General features: G+C 52.8%; 2 protein-coding genes across 9 annotated transcripts; both read left to right on the forward strand.

The window, feature by feature from the left end:
• Positions 1-2,286: 2,286 nt before the first annotated feature.
• ASB12 (ankyrin repeat and SOCS box containing 12) lies at positions 2,287-6,009 on the forward strand. Of its 3 annotated transcripts, none has more exons than XM_030449355.1 (4): positions 2,287-2,508; positions 2,659-2,737; positions 4,059-4,909; positions 5,490-6,009. In XM_030449355.1, exons 3-4 carry the CDS (start codon positions 4,102-4,104, stop codon positions 5,621-5,623), a joined length of 942 nt encoding a protein of 313 aa, XP_030305215.1. In that variant the 5' UTR covers positions 2,287-2,508; positions 2,659-2,737; positions 4,059-4,101; the 3' UTR covers positions 5,624-6,009. The 3 variants fall into 3 exon arrangements, with proteins under 3 accessions (XP_030305215.1, XP_008498298.2, XP_030305214.1); XM_030449354.1 differs by having other exon boundaries at positions 2,288-2,508; positions 4,067-4,909; XM_008500076.2 differs by lacking the exon at positions 2,659-2,737 and having other exon boundaries at positions 4,067-4,909.
• A 1,127-nt stretch (positions 6,010-7,136) lies between these two features.
• On the forward strand, positions 7,137-16,655 carry AMER1 (APC membrane recruitment protein 1). 6 transcript variants are annotated; one of them, XM_030449344.1, is made up of 3 exons: positions 7,161-7,246; positions 8,881-12,000; positions 15,575-16,655. In XM_030449344.1, exons 2-3 carry the CDS (start codon positions 8,975-8,977, stop codon positions 15,789-15,791), a joined length of 3,243 nt encoding a protein of 1,080 aa, XP_030305204.1. In that variant the 5' UTR covers positions 7,161-7,246; positions 8,881-8,974; the 3' UTR covers positions 15,792-16,655. The 6 variants fall into 6 exon arrangements, with proteins under 6 accessions (XP_030305203.1, XP_030305202.1, XP_030305204.1 ...); XM_030449345.1 differs by having other exon boundaries at positions 8,881-11,690; XM_030449346.1 differs by lacking the exon at positions 15,575-16,655 and having other exon boundaries at positions 8,881-11,690; positions 11,873-11,991.
• Positions 16,656-21,361: the final 4,706 nt, after the last annotated feature.

Here is a 21,361-nt window from a genome sequence, read left to right on the forward strand (position 1 = left end):
GAATGACCTCATAGAGGAGAAGAAACAGTTGCTGGGTTCATCCTTCAATTCAAACTCTGTATTTTGGGTGTTAATGCACCCATTAAATTGCAAGGGTCCTCAGGAGGAGTCCTGGGAGTTGTTGCTGTGCAGTTGTGCAGCACAGGCAAGGGCTGCTCTTGGAGGTGTTTGTTCCCTGTCATGGTTACCACCTGAATCACCTTGAGCCACCTCCCAGCTGGGTGGTGGGAAGGTGAGCAGCAGAACAGGCAGCTCTGGTGCTGGAAAGCTGTGAGCAGATGTTTGGATCAGCACAGAGGGAAACTCCCAAGGTCAAAGGCTTTGCTGCTGGTTGGCAGTGATCACAGTTCAAAAGCAGAAATCAGAGGTAGCCCTGTGCAATAACTGCACATGTCTGACCTTGAGGGCTGTTGGTAAATCCTTAATCCCTGCAAAATGATTTATTTGGGTACTGTTTAGCACTAGGTTTTAAAATCATAATTATTAGTGGCATTAAATCAGAAAGCTCATTATCTCTTTTCAGCTATGTTAATAACTAAATCTTTTTAATGGAAGCAACTTTGGACAGGATTTACCTGATTGGCATTAGATGTGCTTTCTGCCCTTTATTTCTTCCCCAGTTAATGACTGCAGGAGTTGTTTTGCCCACAGCACATGCTGGGTCAGGCAGCAGCTCGGGTGCAGCCCCCTCCTGCTTGGAGCTGAGGCAGAAGGTGACTGCTTCCCCAACTCCTCAGCCTTCCCCAGTGTGGGAAGCTTGTCCCAAATGGCTCAAACTCACCAGCCACTTCTCCTTGGGCTCCTACTTGGGTTTTACCTGAACCTGCTGGTGTAAATGCTCCTGCTTGGTGCTGTCAAAGACACCTCTGGCTGTTGAGGGAGCAGGATGAGTGTGTCAGGTTGTGTTCTTCCGCTGGAGCATGGATTAGCAGCAAGTACTGTGCACTTTCTGCTTCAGTAGGATTTAGTTTAACCTCTGTTCCTTACCAAAGAGCTGGTCTTGTTTCTGAGATTCCTTTTCTTGGTTAACAACTAAGCAGCAGCAGCAGCAGCAACAACAAAAGATGATGCATTTGTTGTGAAATTTTAAGGATTTTCCTTTCATCTTCCCTTACAGTTTCCTAACACTTCATCTTTTCTAATGTGTATTCATGCTGCTGTCTTTATCCCTCTTTTTTCTCCATCCTAGTACACTGTCTTTTTAATTGCTGCTTTTGTTTTTGCATTTAGTTGAAGGGGTTTCCAGCCAGGCTTGGCTTCTGACTGCAGCATCCCTGTTGTGGTCGCAGTTTATTGACACTTAATAAACCCTGAACTCCCCACTTACACTTCAGTGTTTATCCACACTTCCCCTACTCAGTAATTCCATTCCTAGCACTGGCTTTGGGAAACTGACCTTTCTGAAGTAACAATCTATTTCTGAGTGAATTCAGAGAGAGTGAAACCAAAAGTCTGAAACCTGTCAACACTGAACATTTTCCTGCTCTCCATGCTTTTCTCAGCATGACTACAAACTGCGTGTGATGATGGTGGCAGAGACACCATCAATGTTTTGCAGAGCACCCTGGTCTCACTACTTGCAGCAATGGAGTTTTTTTTTTCTGCTGGGTAATTTGGTTCCCCTCTCATTATCTAATACCACTGATAATGCTGCCTCAAACTCTCAGCCTGCTCCTGCCCCTCCACCAAAAAGTTTGGCAAAGGCTTAAAGGGAACTGGATAAAATAGGATTACACTTACCAGCTGACAGCTTTTGATAAGACAGCTCAAACACTGCTCTCCACTTGTTTTGTTTGCCCCTGTAAAGTTTTTTTGCCTTGCTATCTGCTGCTTAATTTTTGGAAGCCAAAGAAGTGGTTTGTTCTGAGAGGGAAGCCTGAGGAGCAGCTTGGGTGAGGAATCTGAAACATCTCCAGTGCCTTTTGTCCTTCTGGAGTTTCATAAACAATTCTGGATGTTGGGAATGGCCATTGGTATTGCTCTGAAAGTGGAGAAGATGGCCTGGAGAGGGGATAAGAGGGAATCTGTTTGAGTGACTGCCTTATCTTGGTTGCTGCCAGAGGCTGGTGCTGCAGCAGGGGACTCAGACCCACCTGGTGCCCTCCATTCCTGCAGGGAAATGGGGGAGCAAAAGCTTTGTGTCTGCTCAGAGGGGTCAGGCAGCCTCCAGCAGCACCTGTCCCAGCCTCCCCCCAACCTCACTGCCCCTCTCTATATTTACCCAGGAGGAACTTTCCAAGAATGGAAGTGGTAAGATAAAACCCCTCTGGGGCTAAAATTAGTCTGAGCTCCCTGGCCCTTCTCCCCACTGTGGCATTTCAGCTGTGAGCTTGACAGTCTGGGTCGCCTGGGTTGTGCTGAGCAGTCCTCCATCCCCAACACAGCAAAATCCTCTCTTTCTCTCTTTTTTTTTTTTCTTTTTTTCCTTTTTTTAACTGGGAGAGAACTTGCCATGGGTCCCCTACTGCCTTGCCTGTCCTGGCTGTGAGCATCATCTCCTTCCTAAAGGTAAGGCCACCAGCATAATGACATCTAGGCAGTGCTGGGCAATTTGAAGATGACTTGGAAACCTAGAAGCATGAGAGTATTCTCTGTCAGCTTTAGCTCTGGGCATAACCTTTTCCTTTTCCTTTTTTTTGGGGGGTACGTGTGCTGCAGATGGATGGACAGCTTCCCTCAGCTCAAGAAGTGACAACCCTGGGCTCTTGTGGTTGAGGAACATCTGTGAGCGCCACACGTGAGTGCTTACACTTAGTGAAAGTAACATCCCTTTGGAGGTGTTTATCTGTGTTCAGGAAATGCTACAGCTGCTTTTTTTTTACTTTTCCAGATTATTTTCCTTGGGTATAAGACTTGGGTATATTTCCTTGGGCCTCCTTCTTAAACTGAATCAGCAATAAACCCCTCCACCCTGTCAGCCACATCGGTGGCTCCGGGGCTCATTATCAGCGTGTGTAATACCCAGCAGTCACACTATAATTTGACATATTTCTGTATAAAACCTTTGGGTGGAAGGGTAGCAGGGCTTTGCTGTCACTTGCTGCCATCAAACTGTATCCTCTTGCCCAAGCCATGAAGCTGCCCAGATGGCAGTTGTGGGGTTTTCCTCCCAGCTTGCACATTTGTGCCATTGCAAGCAAATGCAGGACGAGCCTCCCGTGGCTGCCTCCTTCCTGTCAGGCTCCTTTGCAGAAAGAGGTTAATTGCTTGGTGCAGCTCCTGCCTTCTCTAAAGGGGGATCAGAGGAGCCACTTGAGGAGACTAAGCTCAGCCACTGCTCCCCAAGGAAATCTGAGATGCTTTGGTGCTGCAAAGTGATGAGAAATTCCTCTGCCCTTCCCACGGGCAGCATTCCCCAGCTGCTCAGGTGCCGGCGTTGCATTCCTCTCCCCCTGCTGCTGTTTGGCTCTGGTGAGGCCAGATCCTGCCCCAAAATGTCTGGAAAATGTCTCCAGGTTTGACCACAGCTCCAGTGCAGTCAGCTTATCATCTCCTCACCATCCCGTCACCACCCCATGCTCCCCCCTGGAAAAGTCCTGGGTTCTGCTTGGAGCCATGCTCTTCACAGGGCACGGGAGGAGAGAGGGTTTGCTGAATGCCATTGCTGATGCCATTTTGGGAAGAGCAGTGCTGAAAGTCTTTCTTTCCTCAAATCTGTGCCCACCCAGGAGCCCTCAAGGTCTGAGTACCCTGTGAGTAGTCCCACACCCATGATCACCTTAGGGCTGGCAGTACAGCATTAAATGATTTTTTTTAAAAAAAAAGGCAAAAGTCTGTGAGCTCACCCATGGCAGCATTTGAGCTCCACCACCAGACTTGGGGATCTCAGCATGCTCTTGATCACAACACTTGATCTGTGGCCCACATTCATCTACAGCACCAACCTCTTTGGTCTTTGCCATGGCCCTTCCCACCCAGAGGGGCAGGGAATTAATTGTTTTAGAAGTGTCTTAACCCAGTGTTACTTGACTTTTGAGAACCTTAAATTTTGTATTAATAATAAAAATATGATGCTGGTGTTCAGGGAGTTGGTTCTAACCCTGTGGTGGTGCTGGTTGTCTTGCAGATCTTTGGCTTTGCTGTTTATGATGAAAGCCTTACATGGAAGACAAACCCCCAAAAATGAGCCTGATGGATATCACTAAAATGTTCTCCATGCTCCAGCCCAGAGAAGATGAAGAAGACAATGGAGAAAGCCAGGAGCTGAACCGAGCCGTGTCTGAGGATGATTACCAAACCCTAGATAACCTCTTGTCTCAAGACAGGTACAAGAGGTTCATCAACCACAGAAGTGGCTGGGGTGTACCCAGCACCCCGCTGCGCCTGGCCGCCACCAAGGGCCACATCAGGAGCCTGAAGGTCCTCCTGGCCCACGGGGCAGAGGTGGACAGCCTGGACGTGAAGGCTCAAACCCCACTCTTCATGGCAGTCAGCAACGGCCACCAGGAATGCGTGAAGGTCCTCCTGGAGGCAGGGGCCAGTCCTGCTGGCAGCATCTACAACAACTGCTCACCGCTGCTGATCGCCGCCAGGGACGGGGACGTGGCCATCCTGCACCAGCTCCTGGATCACGGTGCTGAGACCAACGTGCAGGCCCGGCTGCCCGAGTGGGCTGCCAACTCTGCAGCCTGCTCTGGGCCCCTCTACCTCGCTGCTGTCTACGGGCACCTGGAGTGCTTCAGGCTGCTGCTGCTGTACGGTGCTGATCCCGACTACAACTGCACCGAGGAGAGGGTGATCGCCCAGATCAAGGAGCCCAAGACTCTGCTGGAAACCTGCCTGAGGCACGGCTGCAGGACCCAGTTCATCAAGCTGCTCATCGACTTCGGAGCCAACGTGCACTTGCCCAATATCAGGGTGGATGAGATGGCTCCTAGCAAGGGCCTGGAGCTGCTGCTGCAGGCAAGAGGTAATCTGTGTGTGAACAGCGAGCGGGAGTTTTGCTCCTTTGGGTGGAAGTTGCTTCAGGTTCCCCTTGCCTTGAGTTCTCCTTCCCAACAGCCTCACCCAGGCTCTTCTGCAAGTTTTAACTCTTTTTGCAGCATCCCCTGAGGGCATGGGTCTCTCTAGCCTTAAAGTCTCAGCTTGAGGTGCTGAGACATCTCATCAACAATCGTATTAAAAGGGTTGCACCAGGTGATGCTTGAGGTCCCTTCCAACCTGACATTCTATGATTGATTCTATGATTCTTGAGGATTATCACTGCTTTACTCTGAACTTTACTCCTTGCTCTCCTCAATGATTGTTCAGGCCAAACAGAAAATATATAAATCAAGTCTCCAATACCGAACACAGCAAGGAAGACATCCACAAGTTCATTAAGAACAAGTCTAGCACCCATGATTAAGTCGGTCTGGGTCTGGGGTGGCCACCACTTAGATCTGTGATGTCCCTTTGCTTAGGACAGTGCCTGGGTTGGAGGAGAGCAGGGTTGTGTGTGTGTGTCTCAGTGGTGATCATCTCATTTTTATCTCCTTCTCCTTACTCAGCTCATCCCAAGTCCTTGATGTCTCAGTCCCGGCTGGTGATGAGGCGTCTCCTGAAGCAGGCTGGCCACCCGCATGCCCTCGCTGAGCTGGAGATCCCAACTATCCTGGAAAACTACCTCAGACACCAGCCCTGAGGGACACTTGCTCCATACATATGTACATCCCCGAATTAAAACCTGCTTGGACTCCTGCAGCATGTGAAACCACCGTGAATTTGTGGTCACAAAGTCATTTTTGCTTTTGAGGTGTCTCCCAAAAGCAGTGCCCATGCCAAAAGGTGGTCAGGAGCTCCTGAGCCAGAGGACACATCAGCGAAAAGCCAGGCAGGGCTGGGGTCAGTGCCCAGAGTCCCCAAGTTTCATCTCCTCACCCCAACTCCTCTCTTTAAACACCATCTTACCTCCAGTGTGGTTTGTGTTATGGCCCAGGGGTTTCTGCTGAGTGGGGAGGTTGGCTTTTTGTTTTTTTTTTTAAAACAACCATGTTGCTACTCTTATTATTAAACTATCACGTCCTGCTTGGTGAAGTATCCTTCCTTTGGAAGGGATGTGGCCAAGGAGTTCCAGGATGAGCCTGGAGTGGAGCATCCCAGCAGCAGTGCTGCAATCCCTCCCTCTCCATGTCTCCCGCTCTCATGAGGACAACCTGGGCCCCCGGTGGCTGGAGGAGCTGTGGCTTGGGTCCTGGGCTCCCTGTGGGACCTGTGGAGCAGCAGCTGCTCACGGGAGGGGAGAGCAAAGCCTTGGAGGGAGCCAAGGGTTGGGAATGGCTCTGTAGGGAGAGGGGGCTGGCGGGTCACGGGGGTCCTGCTCTGCGAGGGGAGTGTGGGCTGGGGGGTGATGGGTGGGCAGGAGGGAGTGTGAGGTGAGGTGGGTGCTGTGGGTGTGTGTGAGGTGTGATGGGTGTGAGAGGTGTGTTTGTGTGAGGTGTGATGGGTGTGTGAGGTGTGAGGGATGCCCTTGCTGGGTGTGAGGTGTGTGTGAGGTGAGATGGATGGGTGTGAGGTGTGTTTGTGTGAGGTGTGATGGGTGCCCTGGGTGGGTGTGTGAGGTGTGTGTGAGGTATGATGGGTGCCAGGGCTGGGTGTGTGAGGTGTGTGTGAGGTGTGATGGGTGCCAGGGCTGGGTGTGTGAGGTGTGTGTGAGGTGTGATGGTGCCAGGGCTGGGTGTGTGAGGTGTGTGTGAGGTGTGACGGGTGTCAGGGCTGGGTGTGTGAGGTGTGTGTGAGGTGTGATGGTGCCAGGGCTGGGTGTGTGAGGTGTGTGTGAGGTGTGTGTGAGGTGTGATGGTGCCAGGGCTGGGTGTGTGAGGTGTGTGTGAGGTGTGATGGTGCCAGGGCTGGGTGTGTGAGGTGTGTGTGAGGTGTGAGGTGTGATGGTGCCAGGGCTGGGTGTGTGAGGTGTGTGTGAGGTGTGAGGTGTGACGGGTGCCAGGGCTGGGTGCGGGGTGTGTGACAGCTCCGCACTCCCGATCCCGCCGCTCACGTCACAGCCCCTGGGCGTGACGTCAACTCTCCGCGCGCCCCGCCAGCCCTCGCGTCACGCCCCCGCCCCTCTCCCCTGACGTCACGGCCTGGCGCGGGTGACGCCCCTCTGTCGTCACGCAGCCCCCGCCCCTCCTGGGCGGCCACTCGCCGGCGGCCGGGGCTGGCCCGGGCGGGGGCCGGGCCGCGATCACCGACACCCCCGGCTCGGGCTCGCCGCCGCCGCCGCCACCACGCCCGGGGCCGCGCAGCCGGTGAGGGAGTGAATGAGTGAGTGAGTACGGGGGAGCGGGGCCCGGGCAGCGGGGCCGTGGGGGGTCGGGGCGGGATGGGCCCGGGGGGGCCTCTCTCCGCCCTGGCTGTCCGTGAGGGGCCGCGCGGTTCGGCGGGGGCTGAGGGGGCAGCGCGGCCCCTGCCCGGCCCGGCCCGGCCCTGGGGGCTCCTGAGGCGCCGCCGGGCCCCGCTCCGGCCCCTCCGCAGCGCCGGGGGCTGAGCCCCCTCCTCACGCCGGGGGGGTTAACCCTGTCCTGGGCCGTCCCGGCAAGCCGAGCAGGGGGAATTTTCCTCATTGTGTGGTTTTTTTTTTGTGTGTGTATTATTATCTTTTTGAAGCCCCGCTGGTGTTTGCCCTCCCTGGGTGGCTCGGTGAGGAGCAGGAGCGCTGTGGAGGCAGCAGCCTCTGTTGGCGCCGACGTGGAGCCGGAGAGCGAAATAATTCTCAAATGGAATTCTTGAAATCCTGCTTCTTTTTTGTCCTGTTTGTGTTGTTTTCCTGCCACCCAACACACCCCACCACCAACCCCCTCTGCTCTCTGGGCAGTCCGGCTGTACAGGTGCATGTCTGCAATGTTCTTTTCAGGCCTGTCTGACCAGATCTCCCCAGAGCCAGCCCAGCCATGCTCCAGAGAACCTTTGGAGCCATCTGGGACTCCCGGAGGACTCTTGGGCAGAGCTGGAAAAGCTCAGTTTGTCGGGGGGCAGCTGCTGAGCCCATGGGGTGGGTGAACACCCCGGTTATTGTTAATTATAGAGGCAGAGCACCAGGCTTAAGGGAAAGGAAAAAATAAGCTGAAATTTCAGGTTTTCTGTCGGGCCACAGGAGACAGAGGGTGGTGTTTGGGTGTGCTTTTAATTCGGGATCTCAAGGAAGCTTCACTGGCCCCACGTTGGTGGGAGCTAAGCCTCAGGCATTAGAGTGTTACAGTTTTTTATTTCATCTGCTTTCTCCAACCTCATTTCTGTGAAAGAAATTATATTGTTTCAGTTCTGTTACTGACATAAATCCTGGATCAAATTTAAAACCTACCTCTCTGCTTCTGAGATAATCTGGTCGGGATGATTGATAGGGGATGTTTTTAATGCTGGACAGATTATTTTTGAAACAACTGAAATCTCAAAAAAGAGAAAGAAATAAAAAAAAAGGGCTGGTAAACAGCTTTTTTTCCCCTGCACACGTGGTTAGTGTGAGGGCTGTGTCCTGGTGTGGCTGGTGTAACCCAGAGCCTGGTGGGAGGTCTGGGAGAGCTGGAAGTGGGGTTTGGCAGGTGGCAGTCCCTCTTCCCACCAGAACAGCCCGTGTTTCCCTGCTCAGAGGTGGCTGGTAACTGAAGCCCATCACCGTGGTGGCAAAAAGCCTGGGGATCCAAGGGCTTGGAGCAAGGTGGCTCAGGGGTCAGACCTGCCCATCCCCGGGCTGCCAAATGGAGACACACGGTTTCCCTGCACTTGCAAACATGTGAATTTAAACACGGGGTCATTTTTGCACACAGCTTTAAGGAATGGAGGGAAATGAGTGGCTCTCGGAGGCTTTTGCAGCTCCTGTGCCAAAGCTCTTTGCCTCCTGACGCCTCTGCCCTTGCTCCATCCTCTGCCCTCTCCTCACCTCTCTCCCCTTTCTCTTTGCCTTAGGTCAGCTGCCATGCTTCCATCTCTGTGCCCAGAAGACACTTCTGCTCCCAAAGTCACCGTTTCCAGCTAGGAGCCCCCGAACTCGCCAGCTGCCATGGAAACGGGCTGCGTGGAGGAGCCTGCCCGGACCGGGTCGCAGTCAGTGCTGTGCGGGCAGCAGGAGGGAAGCAGCCAGCAGCGGGAGGAGAAGGAGGATGGGCTGCCCGAGGGGGGCAACGCCTCCCTGCTGCCTGCCGAGCTGCAGCAGCCTCAGCCGCCTCCCGGCAAGCTGAAAAAAACGGCGTTCAAACTGTTTGGAGGGAAGAGGAGCATCTGTACCCTGCCCAGCTTCTTCGGAGGCCGCAGCAAAGGCCAAGGGAAAGCAGCCTCTAAAAAGGGCCTCAGTAAGTGCAAGACTCACGACGGGCTCAGCGGCGCTGCCTGCGAGGCGGGCGATGGGGCTCAGCTGGAAAGCCCTTTGGAGGGGAGCAGGGACTCCCATCCTTGCCCTTTGCCCAGCTCCCAAAGTGCTCACGTGGCCATCGACTCCAGTGCCAAGTTTGATGTAGGCCAGCAGGACAGCTCTCCACCTGGGAGCATCGAGGGCTCTGAGAAAAAACCCAGCGGGGAGAAGTCCTCCTTCTCCAGACCTAAAAAAGGCCTGAAAGGGTTTTTTAACAGCATCCGGCGTCACCGGAAGAGCAAAGTGACCGAGTGTGAGAAAACAGAGCTCCACGAGTGGCCTGGGGATTCTGAGGAGTCCAGCAAAGCTCCTGGTGTGGGGGTGGAGAGCCAAGGGGCCGTGGAGGGAAGGGGCCTGGGACCTGTCCCTCTTGCCTGCCCGGGGAGCTCGGAGGATGACCACTTGCATGGCACAGCCACCAACAGTGGGGAAACTGCTGAGCCCAGCTGCCTGGCAGCTGATGAAGGGAGCACTGAGGGTAATGTGGTGGTGGTGGTGGCAGGGAAGAAGGATGTTCTGGATACACAATCAGAGGCTGATGCTGCTGTCTGTGCAGAGTTTGACCGTGGCAGTCTGCTACTGGCCTTTCATCCGGACTTGATGGACAATGACCCAACCTGCCTACACTCTGGGGACCTCCTCAGCCTCATCTTAGGAGATGCCACATCCCTGAAGAGTTTTGATTCCCTGACAGGGTGTGGAGATGACATTGCTGAGCCCGACATCACTGAGAGCACCATCTCTGTGGAACGCAGCAGGGATGCTGCTAAACGGAGCTCCTGCCTGGTCACCTACCAGGGTGGTGGGGAGGAGATGGCCATACCTGAGGAGGCAGAGGAGTACCTCCACCAGATGTGGAACAGCAGCGTGGCAGGGGACAGGAGCTACGAAGCCCAGGTGTCGAGTAGCAGTTTGGAGACCCATGCCTCCCACGAGGCAGAATCCCACCCCTACATGGATGGTGTGGACCACCTGACACCACAGAGCGACCAGCAAGAGTCTGCCCCTAATAGTGACGAGGGTTATTACGACTCCACCACCCCGGGGCCAGAGGATGAAGCTGGAGATGGGCTCAGTGAGATGAAGAAAGAAAGACTTCCCAGAGACAGTTACAGTGGGGATGCACTTTATGAGTTTGACACGTTGGTGAGTCCCTCGCACGGGGACGAATCCCTCTTTGAGGGCAAAATCTCACGCCCGGGGATCTTCAGCTACTTCATGGACTTCTGCCTCCCTGCTGAGAAGAGCCTGAACCAGATCCTGGATCAGAAAAGAGGGGTGATGGAGACGGAAGAAGAGCGACTTGCGGCCATTCAGAAGGAGCTGCTGTACTGGGAGCTGCAGAGGGAACCGGGCTTGAAACGCCTGGGTCTTCCCAGCAAGGAGAAGTGTCCTCGGGAGAAGCAGTGTGTTGAATGTAAAACCAGAGCAGCCAGCTCCATGGGCAAGAGTCAGAGTGGCCTTGGTAGCGAGCAGATGGCCTCGCACGCCCCGAGCAGGGGTGTGAATAGTGGGGTTTCAGTGGCTAGAGCTGAAAATCCAGAGTGGAGGGATTTTCCGGGGACTCTTTGTCCGGAGAACTGTTACAACAGCCAAAAAGCCCAAGGAAGTTGCCTTATCCAGCTCACAAAGAACAACTCGGGCTTCGATTCGGACCTGGATTGTGGGTTGTTTGGGGGCTCCATCCACAGCAGCATAGCCCCAGCCAAAGCCGGGGTGTTCCCTGGCTACAGACTCCTGGAGCCTGAGCATGGTGGGGGAGCAGAGACCCCCCCTGGTGACTCCCAGGTGGGCAGTGAATGTGAGCCCGAGCACGCCGTGAACTTCTCCCAGGCGCTGGTGGAGTTTGCCAGCAGCGGGACCCTCTTCTCCAGCCTCTCAGAAAGCCTGGGCAGCTCTGCCTCTGGCTCTTCCTTTACCCAGAACCTCCCTGCCCTCCCCACCATGGTCACCTTCGACGTCGTCGACGTGGAGCAGGAAGGAGAAGGGGAGTGTGAGCAGCACCCCGAGATGAATGCCGGGGAGGACATCGCCGAGGCCTTTGACGACGGTTACGGACAGAAAGAGTCCTTGGCTGAATGTGACGAGAGAATGTCCCCGGGGTACTCCCCGGGCTCCTTCCAGAGCTGCAACTGGGGGGTTGCCAGCCTGCCCCGGCACCTGCGGCTCCACGGGCTGAGCCCCTCCATGCCAGCACCGCTCTCTGTTGACCGCAGGAGCCGTTCGCTTGACACGGAGAGCCTGGAGTTTGAGCTCGGAGACTCCCAGGTGGCCAGGAGTGGCCCTCAGCCCTGCCGGCTCTGGTCCAAACGGGAAGGTGGCAAAAAGGACTCGGGTGGAGCGAGGAGGAGCCGGAGCAAGGAGGAGGGTGAGCTGGTGGCTCCTGATGGGGGGTTGAGCTGGCCGGGCTTCCAGCACCTCCAGCACGACTCCGGCACGGCTGCAGGGGGGATGAAGCACTGGGGCTTCTCTCCGACTGCCACGCTGGAGAGTGCCTGGGAGCCATCGGAGCCACCGGGAACCCTGTCCCCTTTCCTGTCTCTCTCCCAGAGTGTTGCTGGAGAAATTCCAGAGAGGAGGCCTCATGAGCTGGAGCTGAGCAGGCACCCACTCCGGCCCTCCAATTTACCTCTGCAGCCTGACTGCAGGCGAGCCCGGGAGGCGGCCGGTTCCTACAGGTACCACGGAGACATCGCGGCCAAAAACCTTCCCCACTCCTTACCCCTGGGAGAAACCGAGCCCCAGCTGCCCCCAGGCTTCAGCTTCTCCTGCTCCCCAGAGAAACACACCAAGTGCAAACCCGTTGGCATCGCCCAGGGGATGCCTCAGCATCCCAACGGCACCGCTGACACCAGAAAAAGCCCAGAGCGCTGTGGGGAGCCCCTGAAAGGCAGAACCCCCCCGGGCCACGTGCTGCCTGTTGGCTGCCAGAGCGCTGCCATGAATGTCACCGAAGCCAAATAGCTGCTCTGGTGGGGTTGGAGCCACCTCTGGGATTTGGACGCTAATGCTGAGGCACTTCCATGTTTTCCAGCAGCAGCCCCTGGCGTGCGCTCACCGTGCTGCTAGAGTAGGAGCTGAGCAGGGAACTGTTGCCAGCGAGGCAGGTTTGGGGGTTTTCTGCAGGATTGGAGCTGGGGGGAACAAGCCTTGGAGGGAAGGTTTGGAGAGAAATGGGGCTGGGGTGTTTTTGTTTGTTTCCTTCCTCTGCTGGGTGAAACGTTCTGGATCAGGCTCATTTTGAATGTCTCCCATCTCGGTTTCAGTTTGGGGAGGCTGGGTGGAAGGATGCTGGTTATTTGCAGGGTGAGGACAGGAGGCAAGTGAGCTAAAAGGGGAGCTTTGCAGTAACATTTTTTGTATTTTTAAATTTGGTTTTCCCCCAAAGGAAAGCAGGAGCTTTTACATTTTCCAGGTCTAGTTTAAATTTTCTCAAGAGATCCTGCATAGGGACAGATGTGCTGTCATTGGTGTCCCTTTCAGGAACAAAGTGTCTGTCCCTTCTGTGCTGTGCTCTCTTCACAGTACATAATTCCTGCTTGAAACCTTTCCTGTGCTTTGTCCCATGCTGCTCACCTCTCCAGGGCCATGGGCACATGGACAAGGTCTTTGAAATAAGCTAAATTTGCATTGTGCCTGTAGCTGTGAAGTTGCAGGTGCTGTTGCTTTCTTCAAAATTAAGTTTTGGTGGTTGGTTGGTTGGTTGGGGGTTTTTTAAATTATTTTATGATTGTTTTCTTTGCATAGACAAGGAAAGCATTCTGTTAATTGGAATACAGGCTATAACGTGGCCTTCATTTGGGTCTCACGACTTCCTCCTCCTAACTGGAGGGACCAAAAAAGCCAGAGGCTGCTGCAGGTTTTGGATTTCTTTTTTTGCAGTCTGAAAGAGCAGGGAGGAGGGACACCAGCTGAGGAGACAGGCTTTGTGTGGGGATGGAAACATCTGGAAACATCTGCTTCAGGTTGTTGGTCCTTGAAGTGTCTCCCACGTCCTCCGTGGTCTAAGACACACTTGTCCCTAAACCCAACCTCCCTGTCTGTGACTTGCAAAGCTTCTGCCTCCTGCCCAGACTCTGCGTTTGGATTTTAATTCAGTCACCAGTGATGATTTTTGTGTTTCCTCCCCCGAGATGCCCCTTTTCTGCTTTGTGGCTCCAGCTGGAAGTGTCAGCAGCTCCCTGCATTGCTGTATTTGCAGCTGGTTTGGGTTTGGTTTTTTCCCTTCCCAAACAAAATGAGCTCCCAGTGTTTCTTTTTTAGAAGAGACTGCTTAGTGCCATACCCATGTGTACTTAGGAAGGAGCAGGGAAAGGCAAAGCTTCCACTTACTTAGGAGTTTTTTCTTTCCTGAACAGACTGCCAGGACTCCAGTAGACCCATCCCTGTATCCATGGGCTTAAACCTTATTTTTTCAGTATTTTCCTAGCAGTGCTTCTGCAGGGAGGTACTGCTGGAACTCACTGGTCCCCACGGTATTTTTCCTCCTACTGCTCAGTGAAGCAGGAGAGAATTTCATGGGACAAACCTGGCTTTTGCCACTCCTCCTGCATCCCCCACCTGGAGGGGGAGGAGAAGGTGGTTCCTCCCCATCTCTGAGGTTGTGGGTGCTCTCCTCTCATTAGCAGAGGCTCCCAAATACTCCCTCACTGGAACAGGCTCCCCCCTTGCTCAGAGGAAGGGCAGGCTTAGAGCTCAGCACTGCACATCTCCCCACCACTCACAAAATAAAAACCACAAAGGACTCCACGCCAGCAGCCATCTCACCCAGACCTTCACTCTTGTTGCTTGGCCTGAGCAGCAGCCCCTTGCTGGGGCTTTAATTACTCTTTTATTTCCAGCGTGTCACCAAAGGCATCCCGTGGGGTGAGGGGCTTTCCTGCCATTGGTTTGGAGATGGTGCAGCCTTTGCCAAAGCCTTGGTGAGGTGTGGAAGTGTCTTGGTGCTAAACTGAATGTTCTGTTGCAAATGCATGTCTCTAGGAATAATTCTTTTTTGGGTGGTAGGTACGTAACAAAAAGCTTTTAGACCTGAATGTCTGGAAAGCAATACAGCCAAGACTTGATAAGCTGACTTCAGACCAAAGGCTTCTCCTCTTTAATTTGATGCAAGCTAAATGAAGCAAACATCTATTGATCTAAAACGAGTTTTCTAACAGCGTTTTGGAGCTCATTTGCTGGATTATTGGCACATTCTGCTCCATTAACCCAAAGAAATAAGAATTTTCAATGCTCTAACCCAGCCTGTGAATTATCCCTGCTGTAGAGAGATTGGATTTCACTGCCTAATGAACTGCTCTCCCTAAAATCCCCATCTGTCCTGGGATAAATAGGAGCAGACCTTCTGGTCTTGATCAGGATCAATCCAATAGTCCAACACTGCTTTACCCAAGGAACTCAGATTTGAGAGTGGGAATCGAGGCTTTTTTTATCAAAAAAAGGGCTTCCAAATCAGAAATATGTCATGAAAGTCAGGAACAGCAAATTGTCTTGCCAAGTTATTTAGGAAAAACCTTCTCTCTAGGAACTCTCCTGGATTCATCCCTCACCAGGGGATGAATTGTGGCTGTTAAATTGCACCTAAACCGCTGACATTGGGGTCAGGCTACCAAGGAACTCTGTATTGCATTTTGGGGACTTTGGGGTTGGGTTTTTTTTTTATTGTTTTGTTGTTGTTTGTTGTTTTTATACACATAAGAAAAAACGGTCAATTTTCTCTATTTTTGTATAGTTTTGCATTTTATATTCACGGGGAAATTTTATGGACTCTTCTTTTACTCCTGTCTTTCCAAGTGATGTGGTTTACAGTTCTGAGGAAGAAAAGGCAATTTTGGGGTTTTTTTGCTGCTGCTGCCCACTGCCCGTGCAATGCCAGGAAACCACCTCGCTCCTCCTGTCCTCCAACATCTTCTGCTTTATTCCCAGGGCCAGTTCCCCATCCTGGCCTGGTACCAACACACACCCACTTTCTTTGCTTTTGTTTTAATACCACTTTGTCACACTTGTCGCCTCTTATCTCTGTTTTGTTTATCTTCTTGTTTAAGCTTTGGTTTTTAATCTGAATTTGTGGACTTGGGTGATTTCTCCCCCCAAAAGTCTTGTTTTGACCGTCTGTGAAACCAGAGAAGCAGTTGTTGGGGGATTTTCCCCTCTGTGTGCTTAAATTATTTTATCCAAAATTGGGGCTTTTCTTGATGGTTGGTGTGTGGCAATGCTCTTGAGAGGCTGGTGACAAATTTCTTCTCCTCTTAGTGCTCCCTGGGACAAGAGCTCAACTTCTGCCCTTGCATCTTCTGCTTCGTGTCTGGGGACTGCTCTTGAAACAATCCCAGGGTCCACGTGGGACTTTCCACCTTTCCTCCTCCCCTGGAGTCCAGGGAGCTCCAGCATTGCCAGAACCTGTAAAACATCTTCCTGGAATAACACTGCCTTGAGTTTTGGGATCAGAAATGCCAAGGAGATCTCCTAAAACCCAGCACTAAATTAACACAGCTCTTCTTTTGCTTTTGTTTCTTTGGTTTGGTCAACCGAATGTGCTGCTTTGTTGGCTCTGCTCTGGAGGAGTTGTGTCCCTGCAGAGGCTGCCACCCTGCGTGGGGTGTAAGGGCTGAAATAACTTCTCCAGCAAAGGCCACAGTGATTAATTGAGAAGACAAGAGCAATGTCCAAAAAAAAAAGGCAAGTAAATTGCTGAAAAGCTAAAAGGTTACAGCCAAAAGCAATTTTTCCCCCTTTTCTTTCCACTCCTCACCACAATGCCAGCAGAGATGGTGATTGCTGCTGAGCCTTTTGGCTCTCTGTGGATTTTCATGTCTTCTAATGAAACAGCTCTCCACACAACAGTACTTTCTCAATTTTTTCTTATCTAGGTTTGCCCCGGGCTGGGCAGGTCAGGTCACTCAGTGAACATTCCTGGGGTGCTTGGACCCTTTTGCATTCCCTCTGCCCCTTCTTGTTGCAGCTGCCTCCTCTCCAGCTGGGGCTGCCTGCTCCTCTTGCTGGTATCAGGTCATCCTAGAAGCTGCACTTGGGTGAAGTGAGAAATTAAAATCTAGAAAAGCCTCTCAGTTCTAAAACAAAAAAATTAATAATTAGCCCTTGTCCCAGGTCACCCCGTGCTTCAGCTCTGCTGTGGGGCTGGGAACTGAGGCAGCTCCTCCCAGGCAACTGACTTGCCTCAATTTGGGATTTTTGTTGCTTTCCTTTTTTTGTTTTCTTTCTGGTCTCATTGCTACTAGTCCTTTATACTTCTTAATGTATTGATTGTGTTTTAAAATGAATGTTCCTTTCACTGAATTCTAATGAATAAACTTCAGATTTTTAGAGAATATCTGATTCCACTTGTGGTTTGCTTTTTCCCTCTGGCTTATTTTATGCTCAATTTAATCTCTTTGGTTTGTTTTTTTGTTTGGGTTTTTTTTCCCCTCCTCTCTTGATTCTTTTTAAGTGAAGTGACTTTTCCATGGGAGAAGGCATCAGAAAGATGCTCTAGAGAGCACAGCATGCTGCTGGTCCATAACGTGCTCTCCTCAGCCAGACCCTGTGCTGCTCAGTCTGCCCTGCAAAACACCCATCAGTGGTGGCACCAGCCCCTGGAATTGAAGTTTCCCTCCTCATTTCTCATCCTCTGCTCTTGAGTGGTGGTGGCCAGGGTTGTGCTTGGACACAGGGAGCAGAGATCAGGTGGCTCCAAATGCACAAAGCATCACTGGTGGGGTCCATCCTCCCAAGGTGAGCCCCCGAGGCTTGCCAGGCTCTTTCTCTTTTCAGCAATTATTTCTTAAAATGGAGGAATTTCAGTAGCATCTGTGTGAGCAGGGACAGCTTCACCTGCCCCATGTTACCCAGCTGGCCTCACCAGTGGGTTCCTTGGGACAGAAGGCATTGAAGGGATGGTTTTAATTTTTTTTTTCTCTGCAGTAAGCATTTCTGAAGGAATTTATCAGCATTATTATTTAGTAGCATTGGTTGCCAGGTCTGGTAGTTTCTCCAGGCTCTCTTGCTGCAGCTGGGGGAAGATGGGGCTTTTGCCCTGGCCAAACCCTTCTGCTGGGGATGGCACCTTCTCTGTCTGCTGGGGGTTTTGCAGCCCCAGAGGTGATGGTGGATATCTCCATAAGGCTTCACCAGGAGCACCCTTCCCACCCAGCCTGCTCCCAGCACCGGGGAGCTCACCTTCCATCCCACTCAGATCCTTCTTTATGCCTTCCTCAGGTACCTCCCGAGGTTTCAAAATGCATCAAAAGGCCCAAGAGGAAGAGTCCTGCTTCCCCTTCCCCCTTTCTTCAGGCAGACACCGAATCTGTGCGGAGCTGTAATTATCTGTAGTGCTTGATGAGCTGTGACATTAATGAGTCTGGAGTGAGCCCTGGCTGCACTGCCCTGGGGAGGCTTTGTCCTTCCCCACTCCATCCATCAGAGCCCCTCAGGCTGGAGGGACAAACCTCTCCTCTGGGGTTTGCAAGCAACCAGGGGTGTCCATCACCTCTCCTCCTTCTGCTGCCCCCACCCTCCGTAAATGGGAGCAACCTCTCCAAAAACTGTGACTTTTCTTAGAGAAAGTGTGGGTTTCAATTAAATCAAGACATTTTTCTTTCTTTTATTTTTTTTTCCAAGCTTCACAGAGAAAGGGAAGTATTTGCTCAAGGGCTGATTGCTGTCAGGCACGGAGGAGCTGCTGGGGTTGTGGCAGAGCTCAGCAGGGCTGGGGAGACACCTGTGGTCTTGTTTTCTGGCTGAGATCAGTTGGGTATCCCACCCATCCCATAGGGAAAGGCTTTCTCCAGGTTGGATGGAGCCTCCAGCAGCAGGGTGAGGAAGCAGCTTCCCCTTTGGGTTTAAACAGGGCCTTTTTTGTTCCTTTGCTCCAGGCAGGAGGTTTGCCCATGTCACCAGGGAAGGTTGATGTTGCAGCTTTGGTGGGTTTTGCCCAAAGTCAGAGCTGGTGGAGGAGCAGAAGGGGGGCTTTGAGCCAGGGGTTTCAGGCAGCTCCATCCCTGCTCTGTCCTCAGCACCATCCCTCAGGACCACACCCTGGTGTGACCTCCTCCTTGTGGGGACACTGAGGGACAAAGGCAGCAGCTGAAGCCACCTCTGACAACAAGCAGAGGGGGAGAGGCCAGCAGCCCAGTGCTTCTCTGATCATCCTTAATTGAATTTAAGGAGGGAAAAAAACCCTCCCCAGGCAGGGCAGAGGGCAGAGGGCAGGCACCAAGTGCCAGTGAGGGATGAGCTCCAATTATTGTCCTTTTTGAGCACAGGCAGAGGGCTGGGAGGTAATCAGCTGGGAAAAATGAAACATGGGGTTGGGCAGCACTGGCTCTGCCCTGCCAAGGAGGGAAAGCTCATCCTCAAAGCTGAAAACAGTAGTTAAAAGGATGGGCAGGGGTCAGGGTTGTGTTCTGGGTGGCACTTGGTGGCTTCCTGGCTCAGCAGCTCAAATCTCATCTTGGTTTCCAAACTCTCCCTCTGGAGTCATGATCCTGTCCAACCCTTGGCAGCCAGATGGGCTGTTACCTGAGCATCCATCCTGCATCCCACACCCTGCCTGGCTTAAAATCCATTCCCCAAAGCACTCGGGTTGCTGGTGATGGGATCTGCAGAGTGAGGGGTCTGAAAAGGAGCCTCCAAACCCACCAGTGTTCTCTGCATTCTGCTGTTCAGTGGTTGGTTTTCTCAAACAGGAAAAAAGCAGGGTTGTTTTTATTTATTCTCTCCTAGGCTCCCTTCGTTGTGCTTAGGAGGAAAAAGGGGGAACAAGGTGTGGGGGGTCTGGAGGGACCACAGGTGCCCCCGGGAAGCCCCAAGAAGCTCCTGGCAGCAGCCCCTGAGCACCAGGGTGATGCTCAGCACCCCGAGGCAGTGGTGGGGTGGGTGGCCTTGGTGTCACCTGCAGCTTAGTGGCAGCACCCCTCACCATCTGCTGCTCCACCTAAGTTTAATCTCTTTATTTTTAGTACAATGCTGAAATCCAGTTTGTGCTGGAGGGCTTTTGGGGGAAAAAAAAAAAAAAAAAAAAAAGGGAGATATTTTCTTTCTGACACATGACCTGTCAGTGAAAGCTTTTTCTCTCCCCCTTTTTGTGTGTGTGTGGGGGGGGAGGGAGGGTGTCAATGTGACTCTGTTGTTGTTGTTGAGTCTTACTGTTAGAAAGAAGGGAGAGGGGAATTAAGTCAAAAGGAAAGGCTGCTGAGGCTGCTGAGAGGGTGTCCTGGCTGCTTTGGGCATGGAAAATGCCAGAGCAGCAGCACCAAGACCAGCCCCTGGTCCTCCTGCTCCCCAAAAACCACCTTCTGGAGCCAGGCTGGCTTCTCCCTACCTGAGGGAACCCCTCTGGGGTTTGGAGCACTCAGCACTGGGAAGGAGCTGGAGAGAGCAGGCAGGAGAGCTCGTTATTTGGGAATATTCATTGGCAATAGCAAGGTGAGTGGATGGAGGTTCCAGGGATCACCTCCTGCTCCCCCTGGAACTGCTTTTTTAACCAAACTCCCGCTCTTTGCAGGGATCTCATCTATCCGGGTGGATTTTTGGTTCAGTTTTGATGCTGGGCTGACCTCTAAGGGAGATCTCAGTCATTGCAGCTCTGGGGCTGGAGCGATCCTGAGCTGCATCTCCCCTGGAGTCCTCTAGAAAGGCAGCCCTGGGGGGTCGGGACACTTTTTTGGGGAGGGACACGCACGGAGGAAACACGGAGGAAATGGTTAATGAGTGCTGAAGGCTGAGTCGGCCAAACAGGACTGGAAGATAGGGATCTGGAGGGCAGAGATCCTGTGGGAGGAACATGGGGCACTATGGGCTGAGTGTGGGGACGCAGCTGGAGAGGATTTGGAGGGGGCTGTGTGGTCAGAGCCTGCTGAAAATGATGGAGCTGAGGACTTCTGCTTCCAGCAGCTCAGCTTCTCCAGGCCCAGGGACTGGTGGGGAGGATTTCTCTGTGATTTGCCATCATGGTGGATGGGAGACATTTGGACCTTTTGAGTCAGATCTTTTGTTTCCTGCTGTTCCTGGGCTGCACTTTCCCCGAGCCCCAACTCCTGTTGCATCAGCTCCTCCTTTGGGTAGTCACATCCCTCTCTTCCTGCTCTCCTGCAGGCTTAGGCCCTGAGGACACATAACAACCTGGGCAGCCTCACCTGGAACCCCCACCCATGGGTCCAGGAGCTCATTTAAGCCCAGCCTTGGTTCCCTAGTCCTCCCTGGGCTGTCTGCTAGCGTTCTGGCTCAGTCCCATCCCACCCCATTGATCCAGACCCTAACGTATGGGTTGACTTCCCAGCCTGACCATGGAGCTGCCTCCTCACCATGACCATGGAGCCTTGGTTGCCTTTGGCCACCATCCTTGTCCTTCCCACCTGGCTGGGGAACCGTGGGGCTGGCCCCAGCCCTGCCAGTTGGGTTGGTGTCATCACTGCTGACCTCAAATGTCCCTTAAAGACCTCAAAAAGGGTGTTGTGGGGACAGGCAAGAGCTGCTGTGTTTGGAGAAGGGATGTCAGAAAGGCAGGGTGCCAGCATGGAAACAAACCAATCCTTCACAAAGCCACCCAGGGCTGGCTGTGTCTGTTCTCCTGCCAGGAGCTGGCTGAGGAAGGCTCCCTCCTCTTCCCCACGCTTCGGAAATGAGTGGGCAGGATTCCAGGACATTACTTTACATCTCCAAAGGGTGGGTGCAGATGTGGGGACCAAGGCTGCTCCAACCAGCCCTGCAGAGAGGGTTTTTTTCCTGCTGCTGGGGTGGTGGTGGTGGTGATGGGCTGAGCTCCCCCATGTCCACCTGGGCTGCTGGTGCCTCACAGGTAGGCTCCAGCTCAGGTGCTGTGGTTTGTGCTCCATCTTCACCTTGGTCCTTGCAATGCATGAGGTGAGGATCTGCAGCTCCTCTTTGCCTGCTCACCTCTGCTCCATGGGTGGCTTCTCCTTTGTTCAATTTTCACGTGCTCAGCCTCCACCCTGAATTTTATTTTTGTTTGGGTTTGTGTTTTTTTTTTTTAAGTTTGAGTTGTTTTCTTTTTTTTTTTCCCCATCCAGCACAACGGGGCTT

The sequence above is a fragment of the Calypte anna genome, chromosome 4 (genome assembly GCF_003957555.1).
Source record: "Calypte anna isolate BGI_N300 chromosome 4, bCalAnn1_v1.p, whole genome shotgun sequence".
NCBI classification, from domain to species: domain Eukaryota; kingdom Metazoa; phylum Chordata; class Aves; order Apodiformes; family Trochilidae; genus Calypte; species Calypte anna.

What these genes read in the sequence shown, in the direction of transcription:
- ASB12 (XM_030449355.1), top strand. Translation starts at nt 4,102, where the DNA reads ATGGAAGACAAACCCCCAAAAATGAGCCTGATGGATATCACTAAAATG. An exon ending in GCTGCTGCTGCAGGCAAGAG is followed by an intron (nt 4,910 to 5,489) that starts GTAATCTGTGTG and finishes CTCCTTACTCAG; the next exon opens with CTCATCCCAAGTCCTTGATG.
- AMER1 (XM_030449343.1), top strand. Translation starts at nt 8,975, where the DNA reads ATGGAAACGGGCTGCGTGGAGGAGCCTGCCCGGACCGGGTCGCAGTCA.